Raw genomic sequence first — 22012 nt, forward strand, 5'->3', positions numbered from 1 at the left:
TAGCAAATTCAGAAACCACTAGACCAATATATAGTTTTCAAAGAGATTAATCATTCATAAATTTCGTTTATTCATATGTACATTTTGTAAACTAGGATGCATATATGAAGGTTAATTTGGATCCCTCGTACGAGTGCATAATGATCATAAACATTCTGCCCACTTTCTTTTATTTTATTTTTTTGACTCTTTGCGGTTTGTTCGTTAATGAAATCGAAAGGGACGGTACAAATAGTTGCTCAGTCTCAACAGTTTCACGTTCAAGCTGGCAAAGTTGTTTATACAAGACCAGAAACTGGACGTATCTAAGATGTTAAGCATAAACATTTGTTCAGCAAACATATTTGGCTGGTGGGTAATCAGTCGGTGACCCAATTCAGATGGACACATTGAAATAACTAAAAAATACTAATCAAATTAATGTTCATTAGTAATCATGTACTTGGTTCGATTTTTCCTTTAATTTTCGCTAAATTTTGTTCATCAAAAACCTATTTTAAAGTGAATCTGAATTTCTCTAAGTGACCATTTATGCTATTTTGACATTAGTTGCTTACCCCAATTAGTAATTATCTTGTGGTGATCATGTTGTTTTCTATTTATGTCAATTTTGATACATGAAAGCTGTCTTTAGCTTTGAGAACCGAGACGATGATTTTGTCCACTACAGTTTTAAGCATCTTTTCAACAACAACCTTTCGTGATCTTCATTGAGCTAGCTTTAGATCGTCGTTTTTTACTTTTAGATGTTTAAGAGGTTGTGGGACAAGATTTAATAGTTCTCCAAGAGAAATATATAACTCAAGTTAATATATGCTAGTTTTTATATATATAAAGAATTGAACTCATGGGCTAACTATATAAATTGCCAAGAGTCAGTATCCACAACTCATGGAATAAACCGGGCATCGTGGTCTGGTGGTAAAGGAACCTCGGCTGAGGTGTCCGCCATCACGACTTCGAGCCCCGGCCACAGCGGATTTAACATCCCTTCCGCTGGGGCGCTGGACCCCCTACGGAGGGATAGTTGAGACTGTGGCTGCCCAGATACCAGAGTTATCAAAAAAAAAAAAAAAAAAAAAAAAAAAACTCATGGAATAACATAGCAAGTTGTAGTTTCAATAAAATAATGTAAGAATATATTGTCAATTAAGAAAGGAGTGGGGTCTATTTACGAAGACATGTATCTGTGATGCTGCAAAGTAAACAACAATGAGAGCGTGAGAATGATCACATAAGTGTGGAGAATAAAGCTTCAAGTACTAGGTAATCGCGTCAAACACATTGTCCACTAATCAAATTTAGAATGTGATCAGCTGGTCTTGTATATTGGTTTTTAGTCCCATTTTGCTGTTGTGTCCTGGATCATCATGCTAATTCATGGCTTGTGGGCTTTGCTTGTACGATCTATATGGCAAGAACGTTACAAGTGTTCATGGTTTGTTGTTTTCTTAAATTATGACAATATTTTTAGAAATGTTATAGGAACTGGAGAAGAAGTGGGTACCCTATGGGACCAATATGCTGTAGATGAGTTCTATAAAGATGATATGTCTTGGCTAGAGGATGATGCTCTTATAGGAAGTGACAAGCTACAATACTATGGGGTTATGTGCTTGTTACTTTTGAGTTTTGACATGTCTTCACGAGTCACCAAGATAATTTGCCTTTTCGTTTTACTAGAAGTATTTCTACAGAAAGCAAATTGAATTTTGATCATGTTTTACAATACAAATACCTGTTATCAGTGACAATGAAAGAAGATCGGATGATTAGTTTATGCTTGGTTACTTGTATTATACGCCACATGAATCTTTTGATAACAGATACAATACTCAATAACATCTTTGAATACAGGACATAATACATATACGGGTTCGTCTGCTTTATGTTGAAAGCCATGAAAAATAAGGACAAGCTAAAGAAGTACTTGGCTTGATGGTAAAGCATACTAACAAAAGCAGTTGAAGATGAAATACCTCGGTTTCTCAAAAAAAAAAAATTGCTATATTAAATAATATCTTACATAGCAAAAGTAATTTAAAACTAACAAACTAAATATTTATTATAATAAGTTTAATATTTTTCTTTTTTATTCTTTCTTTTAAGCAACACAATCATAAAATTAAGATGAAACTTTGGTTCAGTACAAAGTTTGTTTGGTTATTTAACTACTAAAACAGCTAAAATGCTATCAGGTAAACCATAAGAGCATAACAATTAGCTTTCTATAATTCTCTTCATCTAAGTTCATATCCAGTTTATCTAAATCCATGTATGTAAACATATTTTATTATATTGATTAAAATAATATAATTGATAAAAAAACCTTAATTAAAGCAGTAACTAATAAAAATATGCTCTATTATTTTTTACTTTATTTTTAAAGTGGCTGTCGCCTGTCGTATGAGAAAACTTTGGTTCAGTACACAATTTGTTTGGTTATTTAACTACTAAAACAGCTAAAATGTTATCAGGTAAACCATAAGAGCATAACAATTAGCTTTCTATAAGTTTCTTCATCTAAGTCCATATCCAGTTTATCTAAATCCATATATGTAAACATATTTTATTATATTGATTAAAATAATATAATTGATAAAAAAACCTTAATTAAAGCAGTAACTAATAAAAATATGCTCTATTATTTTTTACTTTTTTTTAAAGTGGCTGTCGCCTGTCTTATATATGCGAAAACTTCATTTTGTACAACTGAGGCATGGAACTGCTTACAGAAAACAATTTATAATCACTTGTACATGTTGAACTAGTTAGAACCAACCAAAAGAGTGAAGATTGCATTCTCAAAAACTGTGATCTACATTCTACATTACTGGTAAGGCTCACAAACTATCTAGAAACGTGGTTAGGCTGACTCAAATCAGTCAACTTGGACTTTTCTGTTTGTAACCCTTGGCTGAAAAAAGAAGAAACATTGTGAAGTTAAAACATGATGAGACATGTGCTATGTCTATGTGCAGTTGTATTTAAGAAATTTGCATACATTTTCGGTTAAGTTTAGTTTTGATTTTTAAGATAAAAAAATGTTTGACAAAAAAAACAAAATAAAACGAAATAAGAGGTGTTCGGATATTGGATATTTACGTAATCTGGTTCAGTTTTTGTTTCATTTTTGGTTTTTGGTTCGGTTTAATTTTTGGTTTTGGAATAAAACTAGCCAGGTCTATAGCAACCCATCTAAGCTGCTAACTGCGTGCCGTTTTGGCTTTTCAAAATCTCCAAGACACACGTGCCCTTTTCTGAAACTACCGAGCAAGCATGGGGCCTTCGCCGTGGAAGCAGAAGCTCCACAAGAAACATTAGTGACGAAGTAATCCTCTGAACCACACATACCAGAAACGTGTCAAACTGCTTCTGTCTAAATCTTGGTCATCAAGAAATGTAGCAACAATGATAAATAGCAACCCTATCTGAATACTTTTTTTAAGTAAGACTTAAACAATGGGAATGGTTTTTGGTAAAATCGCTGTGGAGACTCCCAAACACACGGTGGTCAAATCCGGCGACGGTTATGAGATCCGTGAATATCCTCCGGCCGTCGCGGCGGAGGTCACTTACGACCCTTCTGAATTCAAGGGCGACAAAGACGGCGGCTTTATGGTGTTGGCCAAGTACATAGGCGTGTTCGGCAAACCGGAGAACCAGAAGCCGGAGAAGATCGCCATGACTGCTCCGGTGATCACCAAGGAGGGAGAGAAGATCGCCATGACTGCTCCGGTTGTGACCAAGGAAGGAGGAGGAGGGGATGAGAAGAAGACGGTGACGATGCAGTTTCTGTTGCCGGAGGTGTACAAGAAGGCGGAGGATGCGCCGCTTCCGACGGATGAGAGGGTGGTGATTAAGGAGGAAGGAGGGAGAAAATACGGCGTGGTAAAGTTCAGTGGTACTGCGGCGGAGGGTGCGGTGAGTGAGAAGGTGAATAAGCTGAGGAGTGATCTGGAGAGAGATGGGTTTAAGATCACTGGAGATTACGTCCTTGCTAGGTATAATCCGCCATGGACGTTGCCTCCTTTCAAGACCAACGAAGTCATGATCCCTGTTGAATGAGAAACCATAACCAAAAAAAGTCATAGCTTTTGGTCTCAAGAACATGTTGTTGTTCCACTTTGTGTTTGTAAAAGAACAATAATGTATACACAAATGCGAGCTTTTGATTTTTAAATTTCAACAACAAAAGTCATTTGTTCTGACAAGGGTCAACAAAAAAGAAAAGAAAAACTAGTGTGTTTTTAACCGGAGAAAAGCTTAACGACGATGACAATTAAGTTAAAGAGCATGAGGGGGAGCCTCATGTACTGGCAAGCGTGGATGAGACCAACGATTTGGCCTTTGAGAGAGTTTCTTTTGCCGGTTTGGTGTAGCTCCGCGAGGGTCCATCCTTTTGGAGCTAGGAAACGGTCTTCGTTGAGGATAGCTAGTGCGTTTGCGAATAGCAGCAACCCTTCCATTAGCGTCCAGAATCCCATGGTTTCTCTCTGTAAGAACGATCAAGAATCATGAGTTACTTAACATATAAACATACAATAGCTTTATCCATCAATGGTAAATGAATCAACTTGTTAATAACAACAGTATTATAGAGAAACAGAGGACTGGGAACGATTAACAAATCATGAGTACAGAAATGGTTTCTCCAATCCACTGGTGATATTCTATAAAAGTGGTCAAAGTATTTCATCCATGGAAATAGCAAAAGAGAAAATATTGGTTCCAAGTTAACACATTAATGCATTACTGCACTAGAAAGGTACACAAGGCACTGTTTTTTTTTTTGGCCAGTATTGAATGCAAACAACTTCTTCAGGCAACAGAATAGCTTAAACAGATAAAGAGGTTTATCCATCAATGGTAATGAACCAACTTGTAAATAACAACAGTTCTTCCATTGGTGTCCAGAACCCATGATTTCTCAGTGAGAAACATATTATCTATCAATGGAGTTGAATCCACTGGTAATATTCTATGTAAGTGGTCACATATTTCATCCATGAAAATAGCAAAAAAAAAGAAAATCTTGATTCTAAAATTTAACACATAAATAATGAACAACCTCTTCAGAGGGTACAAGGCACTGTTTTGTTTGCCAGTGTTGTTCTTGCAAACAACCTCTTCAGACAAGAGAATCACATAAACATATCTCCATTAAAGCAAGAACACACTTGACATAGTTTTCTGAGCAGACTGGATCCTAATTCTAAGCAGATCAAAGCAGCCGAGATTGTGAGTTTATCATTCCACGTGAGGAAGAGAGCATATCAGACTATCGATATTCTAATCTACACTACGAGTCTATCAAATCGTTAAATCTAATAGAGCAAGCTGCTTGATTGATTGAGCAAAGATCGATGTTTACCACCACAGCTTCGACGGAGAGAGAATCACATGAAGATGGAGGAGAAGAGATACTTACGGGTTAATCGAATGGAGGTTGAAGTGTCGGAGAGATCTCGTTGAAGATGACGAACCCTGCAAATCTGCAATTAATTTGAAATTATATTAAGCTGTGATTTAACCGGGCCGGTTATTTTCGAGGGTTGACCCGGCTTGAAGATGTTCGGTCTGGAGTCAGGACCCCCATGGCCCAATGCTCTGCTCAACCAATAATCTTTAATTTACAAATACAAGACTACCAAGAAATCAGAGTGGCGCAGCGGAAGCGTGGTGGGCCCATAACCCACAGGTCCCAGGATCGAACCTGGCTCTGATATAATCTGTTTTTTTTTTTTTTTTTTGACACAAAGCAGCTATAGACAAAACTACAAACAATTATCATGTATAAATCCATACACCACTGTAAAGGTCACTAATAAGAACAACAATGTGATTTAAATGATGGGACAAAAAGAAAGATTAACACAAATTATACTTCTGTTTGACAAGGATCAATCATATATCTCTATTGGTTTGTAAGTAACCCGTGAGATTCCTAACCAGCTGCTTTGAAGCACAAGAAGAAAATGAAAAATGGTATATCATTGATGCTCATGTATAGTGAATTAGATCCTACAAATTTGTATGGATCTTCCAAGAAACCAGTCTTCTTCTTTTTCCTATATTGTACAAGAAGGCCTACAAAAGTGTTGAACCAATGTCTTGTCTTCGTTCTTCTATCTTGAACTCTCCTTCCATCTATCTGACTCTCTTCTTACACTTGACTTCCAAGGCTGCTCCGGCTGAGACTTGTTACAGATGCAATCTGGTTGCGGGTTCGCATAAAAGTTCTCCTCTAGCCGAGGGAACTCACCAGGAAGTCTAGCATAAGGAGCTCCAATCCTGGCTCCATGTAATCTCTTCACCTCTGAAGAAAACTCATCCCAAGACATCACACCCTCGTCTAAATGATCTATCAGTCTAACAAAATTTAACCTGCCATTTTCACAAAGACAAAATGATCATCTCATCTCAGCAATAGGCAAAACCGGTCCAAGATATAATAACCAAATGAAACATTAGTCTTGGGTCCCTAAATATTTTTTACATTAATTTTATAGCTCCAAATGATTAAACAATTTTTTTAATTAAATTTCTTATTAAATTGTCTAAAGCTCCTAAAACCTTGTAGTTGGTGTCCTCTTGGCAAGAAGTTAGAGAAGAAAATAATTTGTTATTAATGATGCAAACCTGTCTGGATTGATAGTCTTCTTGAACCCTTCAAACCTCCTGTGCCCTTGTACAGCCTTAGCCATATTGCCATCATATGTATACACGAAAACATCGCTTTCTAACGCCACGATGTAATCCAACGCAGCTAAGCGGTTTTGGTATGGCTTAAAGGGCTCTAACTCTTCTTCAGTTGCTAAAGTTGAATGGGAGAACACGTTTGGGTACTCTTCTCTGAAAGCATCCATACTATTACCTCCATAGATTTCACCAGCAACTATGTACACCGTAGTGGAAGATGGGTACCCCATTGCCTTTAAAAATATGGCTGCTTCTCGTGGAGACATAGGGCAGCCACCTTGGATCCTTCTCTCTCTGCTGTCAATCTCTTTCTCTTTCCAATGTTTCACATTGTATCTCATGATCCTCAGCTCTTCAGCTTCTCCAGATGTGAGGTTGTGGCTGCAGCCTGTAAAGGCAAGCATATCTTTCTCATAGCGTAAGTGTAGAGCAATGAAGGGTTCACTGTTGTTTCTTAACCGGTTGACCAAAACGTTTCCAAAATCTTCAATCTCCTTGGAGTAACCTAATGCTTGGTAGTTAGCACGGCATCTCAGCCGTTGGATTGATGGTGGCAAGCCATTGTTGGCCAGGCGCGAATCGGTGTGTGTGAATTTTATCACTTTATATTTTTTCAATAGTGGTAGCATCTCTCTTCTGTAGTAACTAGCCTTGGACCAAGAAACAGGAGCCTTCAGGAGAGGTTTCATGGCTGCATAGCGAGGAGGCAAGTACTCGATGATGTCAACGTCATCTTTCAATACGTTCATGAAGTGTCGCCAGTCAAAAATGTCTTTGAACGTGCTGTAAAATTACAAAGAAACACTTGTTCAAAAACCATAATCTTACTCACATTTGAGAAAGTGTTCTTGTTGTGTAGAACCTGGGGTCAGTCCAGAAAGATTCATGGTCGAGGAGAGGAAGAACAAGAGTTGCATTCATAATCTTTGCTGCAGCAACCATGTCACATATCTACATTTTTCGGTATAAAACAAAGGTAAGAAGAAAACAAGAGACCAAAGATGTAATAAAAAGCACTTGGGAGTTGGGACATTGAAACTCACCCCAGTTCTCATCTGATTCAACCCGCCATTGGCGTGTACTAGAAGGTAACCGTTGGTTTTTCTACGTGCCCCTGAACCAGCCAAAATTTTTTTTTAAAAAAAACAAGAAACTGAAGCTATTTGGAGAATATGAAAATGCAAAGATACCAAGAGCTTACTTGAATGACTCTTGGGACGTGACGCACACTGGCGATAATTGCTGGATTCAGGTTTCTGCCATATCTCCGGAATCTGTAAAAGCACAAAACGACGCCGAATCATGAGAAAAGCTTGTCAAAGTACAGAATAACGACATTGGCTTTGTACGTTACAGAAACAGAGATTTAGTTCACTATCAATCAGTACAACTTAAATGTAACTGAAACAATGTTAAACCTAGTAGTCAAAGTTCATCATAAATGCACTGCTTTGGAACTCAAAAAGATATATATTTTTTTTTTTAACAGCAAAACCCGACCAAGTAAAAACATTAAAGACGGTCATTTCCAACCGATAAAGAGACAAAAGCTCAGATGCCTGTCCGAATGAATAGAAAATGATAATTGCATCGGTTTCAATAATAATTTGAAGGAAAGTCAACGGAAACTATGAAGAAAAAGTGGTGGATCCATACCAAACAACGGCTGCCTAAATTCCATTTTGACCATTTCCTCATCAAATTAATTCTTATAACGAATCTCAGAAGAATATGCAAACACGGATTTTGAATTTGTTAATTTTAATTCTATCATTGACGCAATCAACTGAGACCATTCCCTTGTATCCTACGACCTCTGCCCCCACTTTTTCCTATTATAATTTTTCCCGAGAAAGCGAAAGAGAACAAAACAGAAAACGCGAATTTATGTTAAAAATTCTAACTTTTACCAACAAAAACAGAGGAAATTTTTGAAATTTCTCTTTTTATCAGAAAACTCAAATTTTTGTTTCAATCTTATTTTCCAAGAAAAATAACAGAGTAAAATCAATTTAGTTTTCTGGGTAAAACTCAAGGCTTTGTTATATTCTAATTTTCTCAGAGAAAAAAACAGAGTAAGATCCATTCACTTTTCTCGGGGAAAACTCAAAACTTTGTTTCATTCAAAATTGATCACAGGGCATTGAATGGGCAAAGAAAAAACTCACGGGAAGCTTCTCGACAGCAACGTTCTCCGACATTGCGTTTTGAGCCATCGACCAATCTTCATGTAACGCCCTAACGACAACAAGCTCGTTCAAATCTCTCCTGTGCGCGTGATCAGCAACGCGCCCACTCATAACAGAAACTCTGACAAAGAGAGAAACGACGACGAGAACCATGAGGAGACCCAAGATCCGACGTCCCACGTTTCTCCCCAATCCTTGACCAATCACAGCCGTCCATCCACCGTCGCACAGAAATGGCCACTTTAGTTTACGTGGGATGAGGTACCGAATCTTCGGGTGGTAGTGATGATCGTGGTGGTAATGCGATCCGCTAGACGTGGAGCCCATCGAGGAAGGTGAGGAACACGCGCCGTTCGCTCCCTCGACGTCGTCTAAGTCCGGCGAGAGGGAGGAGATGTTGACTATGTTGCAATACTCGGAGGAAACGGAGGCTCGTTCGGAGGTTGTGGTGGTTTCGAGGGAGTCTCCGATGCGACGTCGTGTGATCGGTGCAACGGCCAATGGGCTAGCGCCGGCCGCTGACATGTTTAGAGAGGGAGGGAGAAAGAGTTGGTTTTTTTTTTTTGGTAAAATGTGTGTTTGAGGGGTTAGTGGTTGATCATGTTATGCCTTTTTTTTTGTATTAGCCACCGTGATGTTCGGTGAAGCTGAGAGGCGTCGAAGCTTTTCTCTAAATCTATCTCTATGTTACCTTTGTATGGTATTTATACAGACGCATATTTATTATGGTTTGTGTGTGTGTGTATTTATGTATGTGGGCCTTTCCCTAATCATTTTTGGAAATATTGGCATCTGATTTGATATTTGTTTCTATAAAAAAAAACTAGGGCGGGTAAATCGGTCTACAGCTTGGTTTCGGTTTATTTTTGTCAAAAAGTTTTGTAATTTATATAAATAAATACTGATTTATTTAGTTGTATAGCTATTTAATATTACTGTATTATTGTTTTAGAATGGGCTTTTATATAGCTATTTAATATGTTTATATCAAATTTATACAATTTAGTTTGGTTTTACACATTTTCAAATTTAGTTTGGTTTGGTTACACAAACTTTTTTCAAATTTGGTTTTTATATATTTTAAAATAGTAAAAAAATTGTCTAATAAAAAAAATCATATTTTTACTATTTTGGTTTTTTTTTTTTGCATTTTTTTCCACTCCTGTCTGTTTTATATGTTTGTTTAAGAGTTTTTTTTTTCTTCAAACTTTAACATTAGAAACAATTTCTCAATGATCTTTAGAAAATGTTACCAAATACATTTGGCTCTTCTGAAAAGGGGTTTCAGTACAACCAAATACATTTGATGTTACACATCATATTCAAATCAATTCTTTTGAACAACTTTACGTAAATCAGCATCTAAATACAAAAGATAAAAAGAGTAATGTCATTCATAAAATGTAGATATTTTTCATGGCAAACTAATTATATTCATTACCAGTTCATAATGTTTGTACATTCAATTGTTCGACTAAAGATATAACAATGTATTAATTAACCTTTTTAATAGAGAAAACACCTTAGTTTAGTAGTGTTAATAAAAAAATATACATCATATCTTATCATCTAAAGACAATCAAAAAATTAAAGCAGAATTTACCAACTAAATGACATTGTTTATTATTATTACATTATCTTGGATATTACTATTTGCATTACCTCACATAACACGACACATGCGCCACGCCACACATGCCGCTCGTTTCCCCTTACTTTGTTTTCCTTAAAAATAATTTCGAAAAACAAATTCCAACTTAGTTGTTATCATTACCTATTTTTAAAGAGAATTTGTACTCCATGCACACAGCTTCTTTCCTATTTACACTCTATACTCTATTTCTCTCCAATTTTCTTCCCCCCATCATTACTATTTTCTCTCAATTCAATGGTATTCCACTCTTCTTATGATATTGAGCTAATTTGCTCTTATTTAAAACTATTTTCCTTTTTTCTTTAGTAACAATTTCAGCTAATTGATTTTGATTAAGGTTAGAAAAAGCTAAAACACTTAATTAATCTTATACTATCATGTTGGCCAAACCTTAGATTTGCCGCCAACATAACAGGACACGTAACCCTCAACCACATTCATCACCCTCCTCTCTGATGCTACCACGTGGATACATTCCAAACACTTTCCGGATCTCAAGCCGGTCGGCAAAAAATTTCAGCATCTTTCTGATGCATTTATGGCCGTTCGATCCGAATCAGACGGCCAATACACGATCTCTTTCGTTCCTACATGTGAACTTGTCATTTGCGACAAGTAAAGTACCATGTCGTTTGTACATTTTTCAGATCGTGTACTAAAAACTATGAAGACGGCATAATTACATTTTGCAAAACGATTGATGTTTAGAGATGTTTTGAACTTTACGAATATTATCATAGTATCTGTATTGTCTTCAGTTTGAGCCAGTGGGGAATGAGGATGTGAACAACACATGTGATGAATGATAGGCTAACAGTTTGTTCAGTTTATAATCAACGCCCGGTACAATAAATGACCTATAAATTTGACTATACTTGCTTTTAATAACGATTAACGAGAATACTGATGGATTAAAAATTTAAAATCAGTCATAGAAACGGTAGAATTGTAGTAGTATTACTTAATGCAAAAATGCAGCTACAAGAAGAAACCGTAGAAGACTTATCTAGTCAAAGTTATAAAGATTTATTTAGTTTCATATGAAAACTCTTGTTTGTGGAAATATTTATGTGATTTTATTTTATGTTACACATTATATAACGTTGAAAAAATGGGTCAAAGTGACACTACAAGAAAACACGCCGAATTCCGACGGAGGTTCCGACGGACACCAATGTCGTCGGACATTTGTGACGGATTTGTGACGGATTACCGACCAAATCCAAAAAAATGAAGTCGTCGGAATTCCGTCGGCCATTTCCGACGGAATTCCGACGAAACAAGGGTCATCGGAATATTCCGACGACTTTTCGACGACATTCCGATAAAAAATATAACCGTTGTAGTCGTCGGAAGTTCGTCGGTATATTCCGACGAATTTCCGACGACATTCCGATTAACAGTAAAGTCGTCGGAATTCCGTCGGTATTTTCCGACGAATTTCCGACGAACCATGTGAGATTGGACAATACCGACGGAATTCCGACGGACTGCTTTACATCCGTCGGAATTTCGTCGGAAAGTCGTCGGAGGTCCGTAAGTAATTTCCTATAAATACAACCCCTCCTCATTCAACTAATTCACACTTCATTCTCTCTTCATTCTCTTTAGTCATAACAATTCCGTGAAAATCATGTCTTCAGAAGTTTATTATCGTTCGTGGATGGATAAACCTCATTTGGATCCGAACACCAATTTGCTTACGGAAGAATACGTTCAAGGGATTGGAGAATTCATGAGGCTTGTTCAACAGCAACCGGATGCAAAAAGTGGTATGTTAAGATGTCCATGCTCTTCTTGCAATAATAATAAGGTTATAAAAGAATTTGATGTTTGGACTCATTTGTATATGAAAGGGTTTTCACGTATTTCACATATGATGCTGGTGTTTCATCTTCTTTTGGTGACGATGTCTACTACGGCAACATAAAAGAAATATTGGAAATCCAATTTCCTGGAATGGTTGGATTGCGTTGTGTAGTATCCTATTGTGATTGGTATGACACCACCCCAGATAGAGGAGTGAAGATTGATGCGTTTGGTGTTACATCAGTTCATTCGCGGCGGAAACTTCAATATTATGATCCCTTCATTCTTGGTTCGCAAGCTGATCAGGTATGCCAATCTATTCATAATTTTTTACCAATATAATTAATTAATGTTATATATTTTACTAATACTGGTATAATTGATATGTATAGGTGTGCTATATCAGTTACCCTCGGGTGACGTACAAAGACGATCCATGGGTTACTGTAACGCAAATCAACCCAAGAGGACGAGTGGATGGAACTTCTGCTGATGATGAACCATTGCAACCAGAGTCTACCAGCAACGCCCAGGCAGTTGAAGATTTGGAAAATGTTCAACTCGTTGAGAATTTGACTGTGTTTGGACATGATGTTGTCGTACATTCAGAGCCAGAAGCCGAGGTTGGGGAGTTTGATGAAGATTCAGAAGATTCTGATTAGTTTTTTTTTTTTTTTTTTTTTTTTAATTGGTCCGTCGGAAATCCCTCGCAATATACCGACGACATAGCGACGACATTGGGTTTCATTGAAATTTGGAAAGGTCGTCGGTATTTCGTCGGAATATACCGACGACATTCCGACGAACTGGACATGTTCGTCGGAATGTCGTCGGTATATTCCGACGAATTACCGACGACATGTGTTTTTATAAAATTTCAATCATAAAAATTTATAAATTTAGATGCCAAAACTATGAAAATAACACATAATAAGTGTTTAGTATAGTATTAGATCGCAACCGTTCAAATATAACAACTCATTAAAATATTTATGTATGCATATCATTGTTTTCATAACATCTCATCTTAACATTATATACTTATACAATCATATTTATATAAGCTTACACTACAAAAAATGTTGTTGTGTAAAATCGTGTTATAAAACATTTTTATTGTTAAATCTTTATGCAAATACTATATATATTATCAAAGATTTGGATTTTGCATTTAGAAACTTGAAATCAACACCCTAAACACTAAGTCGTCGGAATTCCGTCGGAATATACCGACGGAATGTGTCCGTCGGAATATACTAACGGACACATTCCGTCGGAATTTCAATTTGCCCGGGAGAACCAAACCGCTTGAAAATTTTCGCGAATCGGCATTTGGTATATTTTAATTATACCGACGGAATACCGACGAACCCGTGTCCGTCGGAATCCTCGGATATAATAACCCTCCTTCTTCCTTCTTCGTTATCTCCGCGGCCTCTCTCTCTCAAAACGCAAACTCTCCGGCGATTTCTCCCCCTCTCCGGCGATTCCGGCCTTTCTCCACCTCTCTTCACCGGCGAATCCTCTCCTCACCCTCATATCTCTTCCCCAAGCCCCAAATCATGTAAGAATTATCCCAAACCTTCTTTTATATCAATTGTTTAGGGTTTTGGAAGTTAGATCTCGGATTTTAGGTTGTTTGATTGAAAATTTTAGGATTGAATGGATAGTTTAGGATATATAAGTTAGGATTGTTGTTTGGATTGTTGTTTTAGTTTTTTTTGGAACATTTTTTTATTTTTAAAAAAGTTTTTTGATTTTTTAAAACGTTTTTTTTTATTTTTAAAAACGTTTTTCAAGTTTTCAGTAATGAAATATATATAATAAAACATTTTTAAAATTTTTTAAAAATATTTAACAACATTTTTCTATATTTATAAATTTTTTATAATTTTGTATACATATATATATATATATAAATCATGTATAATAAAAATTTTAAAATTTTTATATTTTTTTATAAGTTTCCACTAATAAACTATGTATAATAAAACATTTAAAAAAAATATATAAATATTTAACAACATTTTTCTTCATTTATAAATTTTTAACAACATTTTTCTATATTTATAAATTTTTTATAATTTTGTATACATATATATATATATATATAAATCATGTATAATAAAAAATTTTAAATTTTTTTATTATTTTTTATAAGTTTCTAGTAATAAACTATGTATAATAAAAGGTTTAATAGTTTTTTTTAAAACATTTATAAAACCTTTTGTAAATATATAAATGAAAACATTAAAAATAGAAATGATTTAAAAATATGTTTGATGTATTAATTTTTTTTTTTAGGGCCGAGGATGAAGCCCGCTCCGCAGCCCGTCTTCGACGTAGTTCGGTGAGCAGTTCCCGTGCATCGGGATCGTCTCATGACTCGGTTCCCGCATATATTCCCGCTCCAGCTCCCGCTGCCCCTCACGCTGCCCCTCAACAGGATCCGGGGGTCATGCCGGTTCATCTATTGGTTCAACAACCAGGTTGAGAGCATCTCCCGTTTCTCCAACCCAACCCACGACGAGGCCATAGCACTTGGTTAGTATTTTTTTTATTTGTACCGTTATATTTTTTCCTTTAATTAACTTGCTAACTTGTATTTTTTTTAAAGTTACATCTCCTGTTTCTCCAACCCAACCCACGACGAGGCCAATCCACGACGAGAGCATCTCCCGTTTCTCCAACTCAATCTCAGCCTCTCTCTGATGACGGCGACTCTACGGGAGCTTCAACCAACCTGTCTCTATTGCAAATAAATGAGATGGTTGAAATGGTAATTTTTTTTATTAATATATTTTTTTTTATAATGTCGATTACTTACTTGTCTCTATTTACTTACTTTAATCATTTTTGTAGGCGGTTCCTAAAAGGAAAGGAGGCCGTTTAGTTGGGTCTGCCCGTCGTGCTTCTTCGTATCCGGCATCTTCTTCGCAAGCTCCGTATGCCGATCCCATGATTCTCAAGGAGTTACATGACAAAGATGAACGGATTGGGGCATTGGAGGAGCAGAACACCACCATCCTTTCGGAGAATGCCACTATCCGTTCGGAGAATGCCATTATCCTTGCTGAGTTGGCATCCCAGAAGAAGTTCAACACCGAGATTATGCAGAAGCTAGATCGTTTGATGTCTTCGAGTTCATCTTAGTTTATTTCGTCTTTTTAAAACTTTCGGAATGTTTTTTTTTCTATTTCGGTTTGTATGAATTTTAAAATTTCTGAATGTTTTTTTCCTATTTCGGTTTGTATGAATTTAAATTATATAATATTATTAGTTTTAAATTTCTGATTTTTTTAATTTATTAATATCAAAAAATATATAAAAATGCAAAATTAATTCGTTTTTAAAATTGGTATATACCGACGGACAGGGTCGTCGGAATATACCGACGGACATATATCCGTCGGAATGTACCGACGAACCACATTTCGTCGGAATATACCGACAAACGAGGTTCGTCCGTATATTCCGACGACCATTGTCCGTCGGTATATTCCGACGCCCAATGTTCGTCGGAATACACCGAGGAACACCCTACGTTGGAATTGTCCGAGGAACGTTCTCCGTCGGTACGTAGTTTTTCCGATGAACTCTGGTCTCGTGTGTCCGCATCGTAATATCGTCGGAAGTTCGTCAGAATGACGTTTCTCGGTATTCGTCAGAAAGTCGTCGGAAGTTCTGACGAAATTCCGACGAATTTTTTTTTTCCGACGAAACGATACCGACGGACGGGTTCGTCGGAAATTCGTCGGAATCGGTCTATTCCGACGAATTTCCGACGATTTCGGCCATCAGAATCCCCCTGTTTTCTTGTAGTGTGATTTATATATGCTTTCTTGAAAAGTTAATTAGAGGTCTTGGAGACTTGGGAGCATAAAATGATATGAATATATATACTAGACACGTCAATTCCAAAGAACCTTGTGGTGGACTGATCGGGGGCAAAAAAACACACGAAGAATAATGTTGAAACGGGGAGCGTTATAAACGTAGAAATTTAACGTTAAAAACGAAAAATACACACACACATATATATGTAAAATGTATAGCTACTGCATGAAAATGAATCAAGAGAGATCTCTTTGCTCGGTGTAGAAGGCACGTAACAAAGATATACGTAAGAGAAAACCGGTGCGACTGAGATGATCTTTGCTAGCTGTAGTTCCTTGTACCATCGATCATGTTATCGTATAATTAAGATATGTCTAGTAACTCAGTTTTCACCTTCTTTTTGCTTTTACGAAAACTCTAATATGATCTGTTTGCAATTTAGATTAGTGGACATCTTTATAAACCAACCAAGGCACACAATATATCGTGTGTCACCTTTTTATATTTTAGTGAATTATTTTATAGTATCGTTTAGCATTTCATCTAATAATACACCAATGAAGTTTTAACTTTTAAATCTTTCACAGTGATTTGAAGTACATTTGGGAAAAGGTATAAACTAAATAGAGAATGAAATTCAGTCACATATCTTACGATCCGTTCCTAGATGGAAACAAGTATACTTACTAGTAATTATTATTAGTGGTATAATTGATATCTTGCATATTTACATTGTTTTATTTATTCACGCATGTGCATTTTGATCATAGACTAGGATTTAGCCATGTTTAGGTTGCATTTTGCATACATGAGTCTTTATCAGGTATTGGAGTACCACATGGGGTTCTTGCAGGCATTTGGAGCTCAAAAGAAGTGTTTAAAGCGATCAACGGACGAGCAGCGCACCAGAGTGACCTCACCGGAGCGACGCCGTGAAGTCGCTGTGACACACATCCCGGAGCGATCCAGCCAGAGCGACATGGAGAGGTTGCTCGCGTTTCTATCGTGAGACACCCCTCTCAAAGCGACTTGCCAGAGCGACGCTCCGAGGTCGCTCGCGTTTCCATGGCGAGACGACACAAAACGAAGCCCGGAGCGACCTCTCAGAGCGACCCACTGAGGTCGCTCCCGAAGTCCGGAGCGACTTGTTGGAGCGACACACCAAGGTCGCTCGCGTCCTCTCGTCCGGAGACACCAAAATCGAGCATCCTGGAGCGACCCCTCAGAGCGACCTACCAAGGTCGCTCCCAGCCAGAGCGACCAGCTCAAGTCGCTCGCGTTTTGACGGGGCGAGACACGAAGAAACGCGTCGGGAGCGACCTCCTGGGAGCGACTATGCTAGGTCGCTCCGCGTGTTTGATTGGACGATTTTTATGTTATTTCAGGGGCCTTTTGGTCATTCGTTTTATTGTTTTTAGATTGCCTAAACCTAAGTTAAGTACTTGGAGAGCCACCAGAGAAAAACAATCTTTTTTTTCTGAAGAACAATTAGTAAAACTTCTTTTGATTCAGATTTGATTGTTTTCATCTTGTGTTCTTGTTGATTTCTTATATATTTCTCGACATGATTAATCTGAAATCCAATATGGGTTTAAGAGGAATCATGGAGATTAGTGAGTAATCACCTTTTGAATTCATTGGTTAGGGAGATCAACGGTGATTAGGTTAGTTCTAGGATTTTTTAGTGTAGATCATTCTTGTTCCTTGCTAGTAGAGTATTTATAATGCATCTTATGAGTTGGCCACTCAAAAGTTGATCTTTAGACATTTCCCACCCACAAGGTGTTTGATGAAATGTCTGAGACAACTCTCCTAAGCTTTTAATATACTTTACCAAAGACATTTGTTGTTAAAGGTATTAAGATAACCAATAGACTTGTTAGTAATGAATGCTTTCATATTATTCAACCAAAGACATTTGATGTTTGAGATATGTTAGTAAATGAACATTCATCTAGACATAGAGTTTGTTTAGGATTGTGTCTAAGCTTAAGGTTGATAGTTTGATTGATCGTTTGTCATCCTTAGTTCGAAACTTGATCACCCAAGGTCTAATCCCTATGCCCATGAGTTCTTTTTTCCCTTAGTAAAGAAAGTCATTTCATTTATCATTAATCATTAGTTTAGAAACCTCTTAAATTATCGGTTGCACTTAGATTAAGTGAGTACTTGCATTCTCATTGCTTTGATATCCCTCAGAACTGGTTCGACAATCACTATACTACAACATTTGTCTTAGGAGCCTTGAAAACTCCTAACATCAAATTGGCGCCGTTGCCAAATTCTGAGTAGATTTAAACATTGAGATTTAGTCACTTGCTTGAGACTAAGTCATTTTTATTTTCTTTTGTTACTGATTCTCCTTCTTCACCTCCCTTTACTTTACAGGTGTATGAACTTGAGGAGCAAGGGTCCATCAAACCTAGTTCCAAGAGCCGCAGACATCAGAGTTTTAGAGAGAGAGTGTGCTAGAAAGAGACGAGAAGAAGAGCAACAGTCTCACTTGCAGAGATTGGATACTGATATGGGAGACATACCTCAAAATGATGCCAACAACGTTCCACACAACCAACAGCGAGCAGCTCGACCCATTGGCACTTACGACCGCCCCAACATACATGGTCATAGATTCAGAATCCGAGCACCAGCTGTGGCAGCCAACAACTTTGAGGTCAAGTCAGGACTCCTCAACGTGATCGAGAACAACAAGTATCATGGCTTGGCTCTAGAGGACCCATTTGATCACTTGGATAGGTTCGACAGCTACTGTGGGTTGTCAAAAACCAATGGTGTGTCTGAGGACGCCTTGAAGCTGAAGTTATTCCCTTTCTCTTTAGGGGATAAGGCACGTCAGTGGGAGAAGTCTCTATCCAGCGACTCTATCACTACTTGGGATGAGTGCAAGAGAGCATTATTGGAGAAATTCTTCTCATCCTCAAGAACTGCTAAGCTGAGAAATGAGATCTCCAGTTTCCAACAGAAGAACTTGGAAGGATTCAGTGAAGCCTGGGAGAGATTCAAGGGCTACCAAGCTCAATGCCCACACCATGGTTTCTCTAAGGAGAGCTTGCTGAGCACATTCTACCGTGGTGCTCTTTCTAAGTACAGGGCCAGACTGGATACAGCTAGCAATGGGTTCTTCTTGGGGAGAACTGAGGAAGATGCAGAGGAGCTGGTTGACAACATGGTAAAGAGTGATGCAGTCTACAGTGGAGACCACGACAGAAGCAGTCGAACAGATGATAAGCACACGAGGAAGGAGTTGAAAGCTCTACAGGATAAGATAGACATCCTCCTTGCTGATAAAGCCACACAAGAGCAGCTGCACTTTATTGGTAACCCAAGCCAAGAGACACCACCTGTTGTCCATGAGGTTGAGGGTTTGGAAGGTCAGGAAGAGCTGTGTTTCATCAACAACAATGGTAGCTGGTACAAAAAAGAGCCCAACTTTCAGTACAACAACTACCAACAGAAATCCTATCCCAACAACCAAAAAGTGGTTATCCGCCTCGAAACAACCAGCAAGGCAGCTATGAACCTCAGCAAAACCCCTCATCTGGTTCCTCTGCTCCTCAAGAGAGCAGCACTGACACCCTGCTGAAACAAATCTTGGAGTCTCAGACTAGAAGTGAGAAGCATGTTGGTTATGAGTTGAAGAACCTTCATTCCAAGATTGATGGGAGCTACAATGAGCTCAACAACAAGTTCTCACATCTTGCTTCTACAGTCAAGAATTTAGAGAATCAGTTTGCTTCCATGAACACTCACCAGACTCGCCAGCAAGGATCTCTACCTGGAAAATATGACCAAAACCCCAAGGAGGCCAAAGCTATCACCCTTAGGAGTGGTAAGCAGTTACCTCCTCCAACTCTCACCAGGGATGCTGAGAAACTAGGTGAAGAGGTGGCCATCAACTTAGATGATGAAGTGGTGATTGTTGATGAGAAAATCAATGATGAAATCTTGGAGAAGATTGTGGAAGCCAAGGGTAAAGGAAAGGTTGAGGAAGAGAAGAAAACAATGAATGATGGTGAAGTTCTTGCTCCAGCAAGTGAGAATTCTTTTGTTCCTCCTCCCTATGAACCCAAACTACCATTCCCTGGTAGATTTAAGAGGCAGATGCTAGAGAAGTACATGGCTTTGTCTGAGAAGCAAATGAGTGAAGCTCATGTTGCAATGCCCATCATCGATGCTTTCATGTTGATTTCTCAATACAACAAGTTCCTGAAAGATGTTGTAGCTGCAAAGAAGAAGGAAATGGAAAGCATGATGATTCTTACCCATGAGTGCAGTGCCATCATCAAAAGGCTTGATGTTCCAGAGAAGTTAGAGGATCCAGGATGCTTTACACTACCTTGTGCTCTTGGACCTATGGTATTTGAGAAATGTCTCTGCGATTTGGGAGCTAGTGTCAGCGTGATGCCTTTGTCTGTTGCAAAGAAGCTTGGATTCACTCAGTACAAGAAGTGTAGACTCTCTCTGGTGTTAGCTGATCGTTCAGTGAAGTACCCTGTGGGCATCTTAGAGGACCTACCTGTTAAGATTGGAAGGTATGAGATACCTACAGATTTTGTGGTGCTTGAGATGGGTGAGGAGGCTCAAGACCCATTGATTCTCAGAAGGCCATTCTTAGCTACAGCAGGAGCAATTGTTAAGGTGAAAGAGGCACAATTGATCTCCATTTGGGTAAAGGGCATGTTCTCCACTTTGACATCAAGGAGAAAATGAAGAAATCAACTGTGTTCGGGCAAGTCTTCTACATTGAAGAGATGGGCACTCTTGCTGATGAGCACCTTGAAGAGTTACCACCTGAGGACGACGAGGAGGGAGCATCTCCCTCTACTCATTCCCCATAGAAGGTAACCCACTACTTTCCCTTGTATATACCATTTCGTTTTTGCATATTAGTTTTCTCTTTTTGGGTATCTCTCTCTCCTTGACAACACAGAGATTGTGTCATTTAAGTTTGGGGGAGGTACCAAGTATTTGATCACGCTTGCTTTGATGATTTTGAGTCTCATGCATTGCATTATACATATATCTTTGCATAAAAGAAAAAAAAATCATTTAGTTTGCATCATTTGCATTTCTAGGAGAGTCTAGAGCACATAGGTTGCATTTACTTGCATTGGGAGCAATGATTTGAAATGCCTTGTAAAGAACATTACTTTGCACCTGAGTAGCTTATGCACCTCTCAAAAACACTTGTATGCTTCGAGCCTTGAAGACTTTTCCTGAAACTTGTTGATTGCTGAAACTCAGTCTTTGAAGCCAACTACAACCTTATTTGAACTGAACGAACTTAATGCATCTTGCTCATGGTCCCTTGTGTACTAAGTCATGGATATACACACTTGAGTTGTCACATCCTTTATGCCAATCTTTTTGACAAACTCGAGTGGTACACCATTCCCAAAACCCTTCCCTCCTTTTGAGCTTTCATTATTTGATGAGTGAGGCCTTTTTCGGAAAACCTTACATGTGCATAATGTTGAAAGTATCGGGAACAATTCTTGGTCTTCATTCTTGCTAGATTAGACACTCTATTGTCTAGCTATAGGGGGGGGGTGAGTGTTGTGACTATGGTTTGGAAGCATGAAAAGTTCGAAGGAAAAGAATAGACTCTTTGTGTTTAAATGGATAATCTGTGTTTAAATGGATAATCTTATTGGAATTAATAGATAAACGTCTAGCTCGAGTTTATGAAAAGTCTTGGCCCCCAAAAAAAAAAAAAAATAAAAATAAATAAAAAAAAAGAGAAAAAGAAAGAAAAAGGGGCTAGCAAAGTTGTTTAGAGCTAAGATTTGTTTAGAAGTTGAGA

At 37.8% G+C, this 22012-nt stretch overlaps 3 protein-coding genes and 1 non-coding gene across 4 annotated transcripts; 1 reads left to right on the top strand and 3 right to left on the bottom strand.

Annotated features, from left to right (window-relative positions):
- The first annotated feature begins 3462 nt into the window (after positions 1-3462).
- LOC106427772 (heme-binding-like protein At3g10130, chloroplastic) lies at positions 3463-4183 on the top strand. The gene has a single exon (XM_013868500.2). It carries the CDS (start codon positions 3463-3465, stop codon positions 4066-4068), a length of 606 nt encoding a protein of 201 aa, XP_013723954.1. The 3' UTR covers positions 4069-4183.
- LOC106427773 (immediate early response 3-interacting protein 1) lies at positions 4153-4487 on the bottom strand. The gene has a single exon (XM_048752553.1). It carries the CDS (start codon positions 4485-4487, stop codon positions 4251-4253), a length of 237 nt encoding a protein of 78 aa, XP_048608510.1. The 3' UTR covers positions 4153-4250.
- Positions 4153-9753, bottom strand: LOC106427747 (O-fucosyltransferase 19). The gene is made up of 7 exons (XM_048752552.1): positions 8871-9753; positions 7904-7976; positions 7746-7816; positions 7565-7653; positions 6643-7485; positions 5432-6387; positions 4153-4496 (listed from the first exon to the last, which is right to left on the bottom strand). Exons 1-6 carry the CDS (start codon positions 9414-9416, stop codon positions 6129-6131), a joined length of 1881 nt encoding a protein of 626 aa, XP_048608509.1. The 5' UTR covers positions 9417-9753; the 3' UTR covers positions 4153-4496; positions 5432-6128.
- A 9385-nt stretch (positions 9754-19138) lies between these two features.
- Positions 19139-19245, bottom strand: LOC125584660. The gene has a single exon (XR_007321570.1). It is a non-coding gene; the product is annotated as a small nucleolar RNA R71 (small nucleolar RNA).
- Positions 19246-22012: the final 2767 nt, after the last annotated feature.

Source organism: Brassica napus, chromosome C3 (genome assembly GCF_020379485.1).
Source record: "Brassica napus cultivar Da-Ae chromosome C3, Da-Ae, whole genome shotgun sequence".
Classification (NCBI taxonomy): Eukaryota; Viridiplantae; Streptophyta; class Magnoliopsida; order Brassicales; family Brassicaceae; genus Brassica; species Brassica napus.

Bases quoted from the DNA above. Each gene is read 5' to 3' on its own strand.
- LOC106427772 (XM_013868500.2), top strand. From the start codon at position 3,463: ATGGGAATGGTTTTTGGTAAAATCGCTGTGGAGACTCCCAAACACACG.
- LOC106427773 (XM_048752553.1), bottom strand. From the start codon at position 4,487: ATGGGATTCTGGACGCTAATGGAAGGGTTGCTGCTATTCGCAAACGCA.
- LOC106427747 (XM_048752552.1), bottom strand. From the start codon at position 9,416: ATGTCAGCGGCCGGCGCTAGCCCATTGGCCGTTGCACCGATCACACGA. The intron at 7,977-8,870 runs GTGAGTTTTTTC...GTGCTTTTACAG, and splicing joins TTGCTGTCGAGAAGCTTCCC to ATTCCGGAGATATGGCAGAA. The intron at 7,486-7,564 runs GTTCTACACAAC...GTAATTTTACAG, and splicing joins TCTTTCTGGACTGACCCCAG to CACGTTCAAAGACATTTTTG.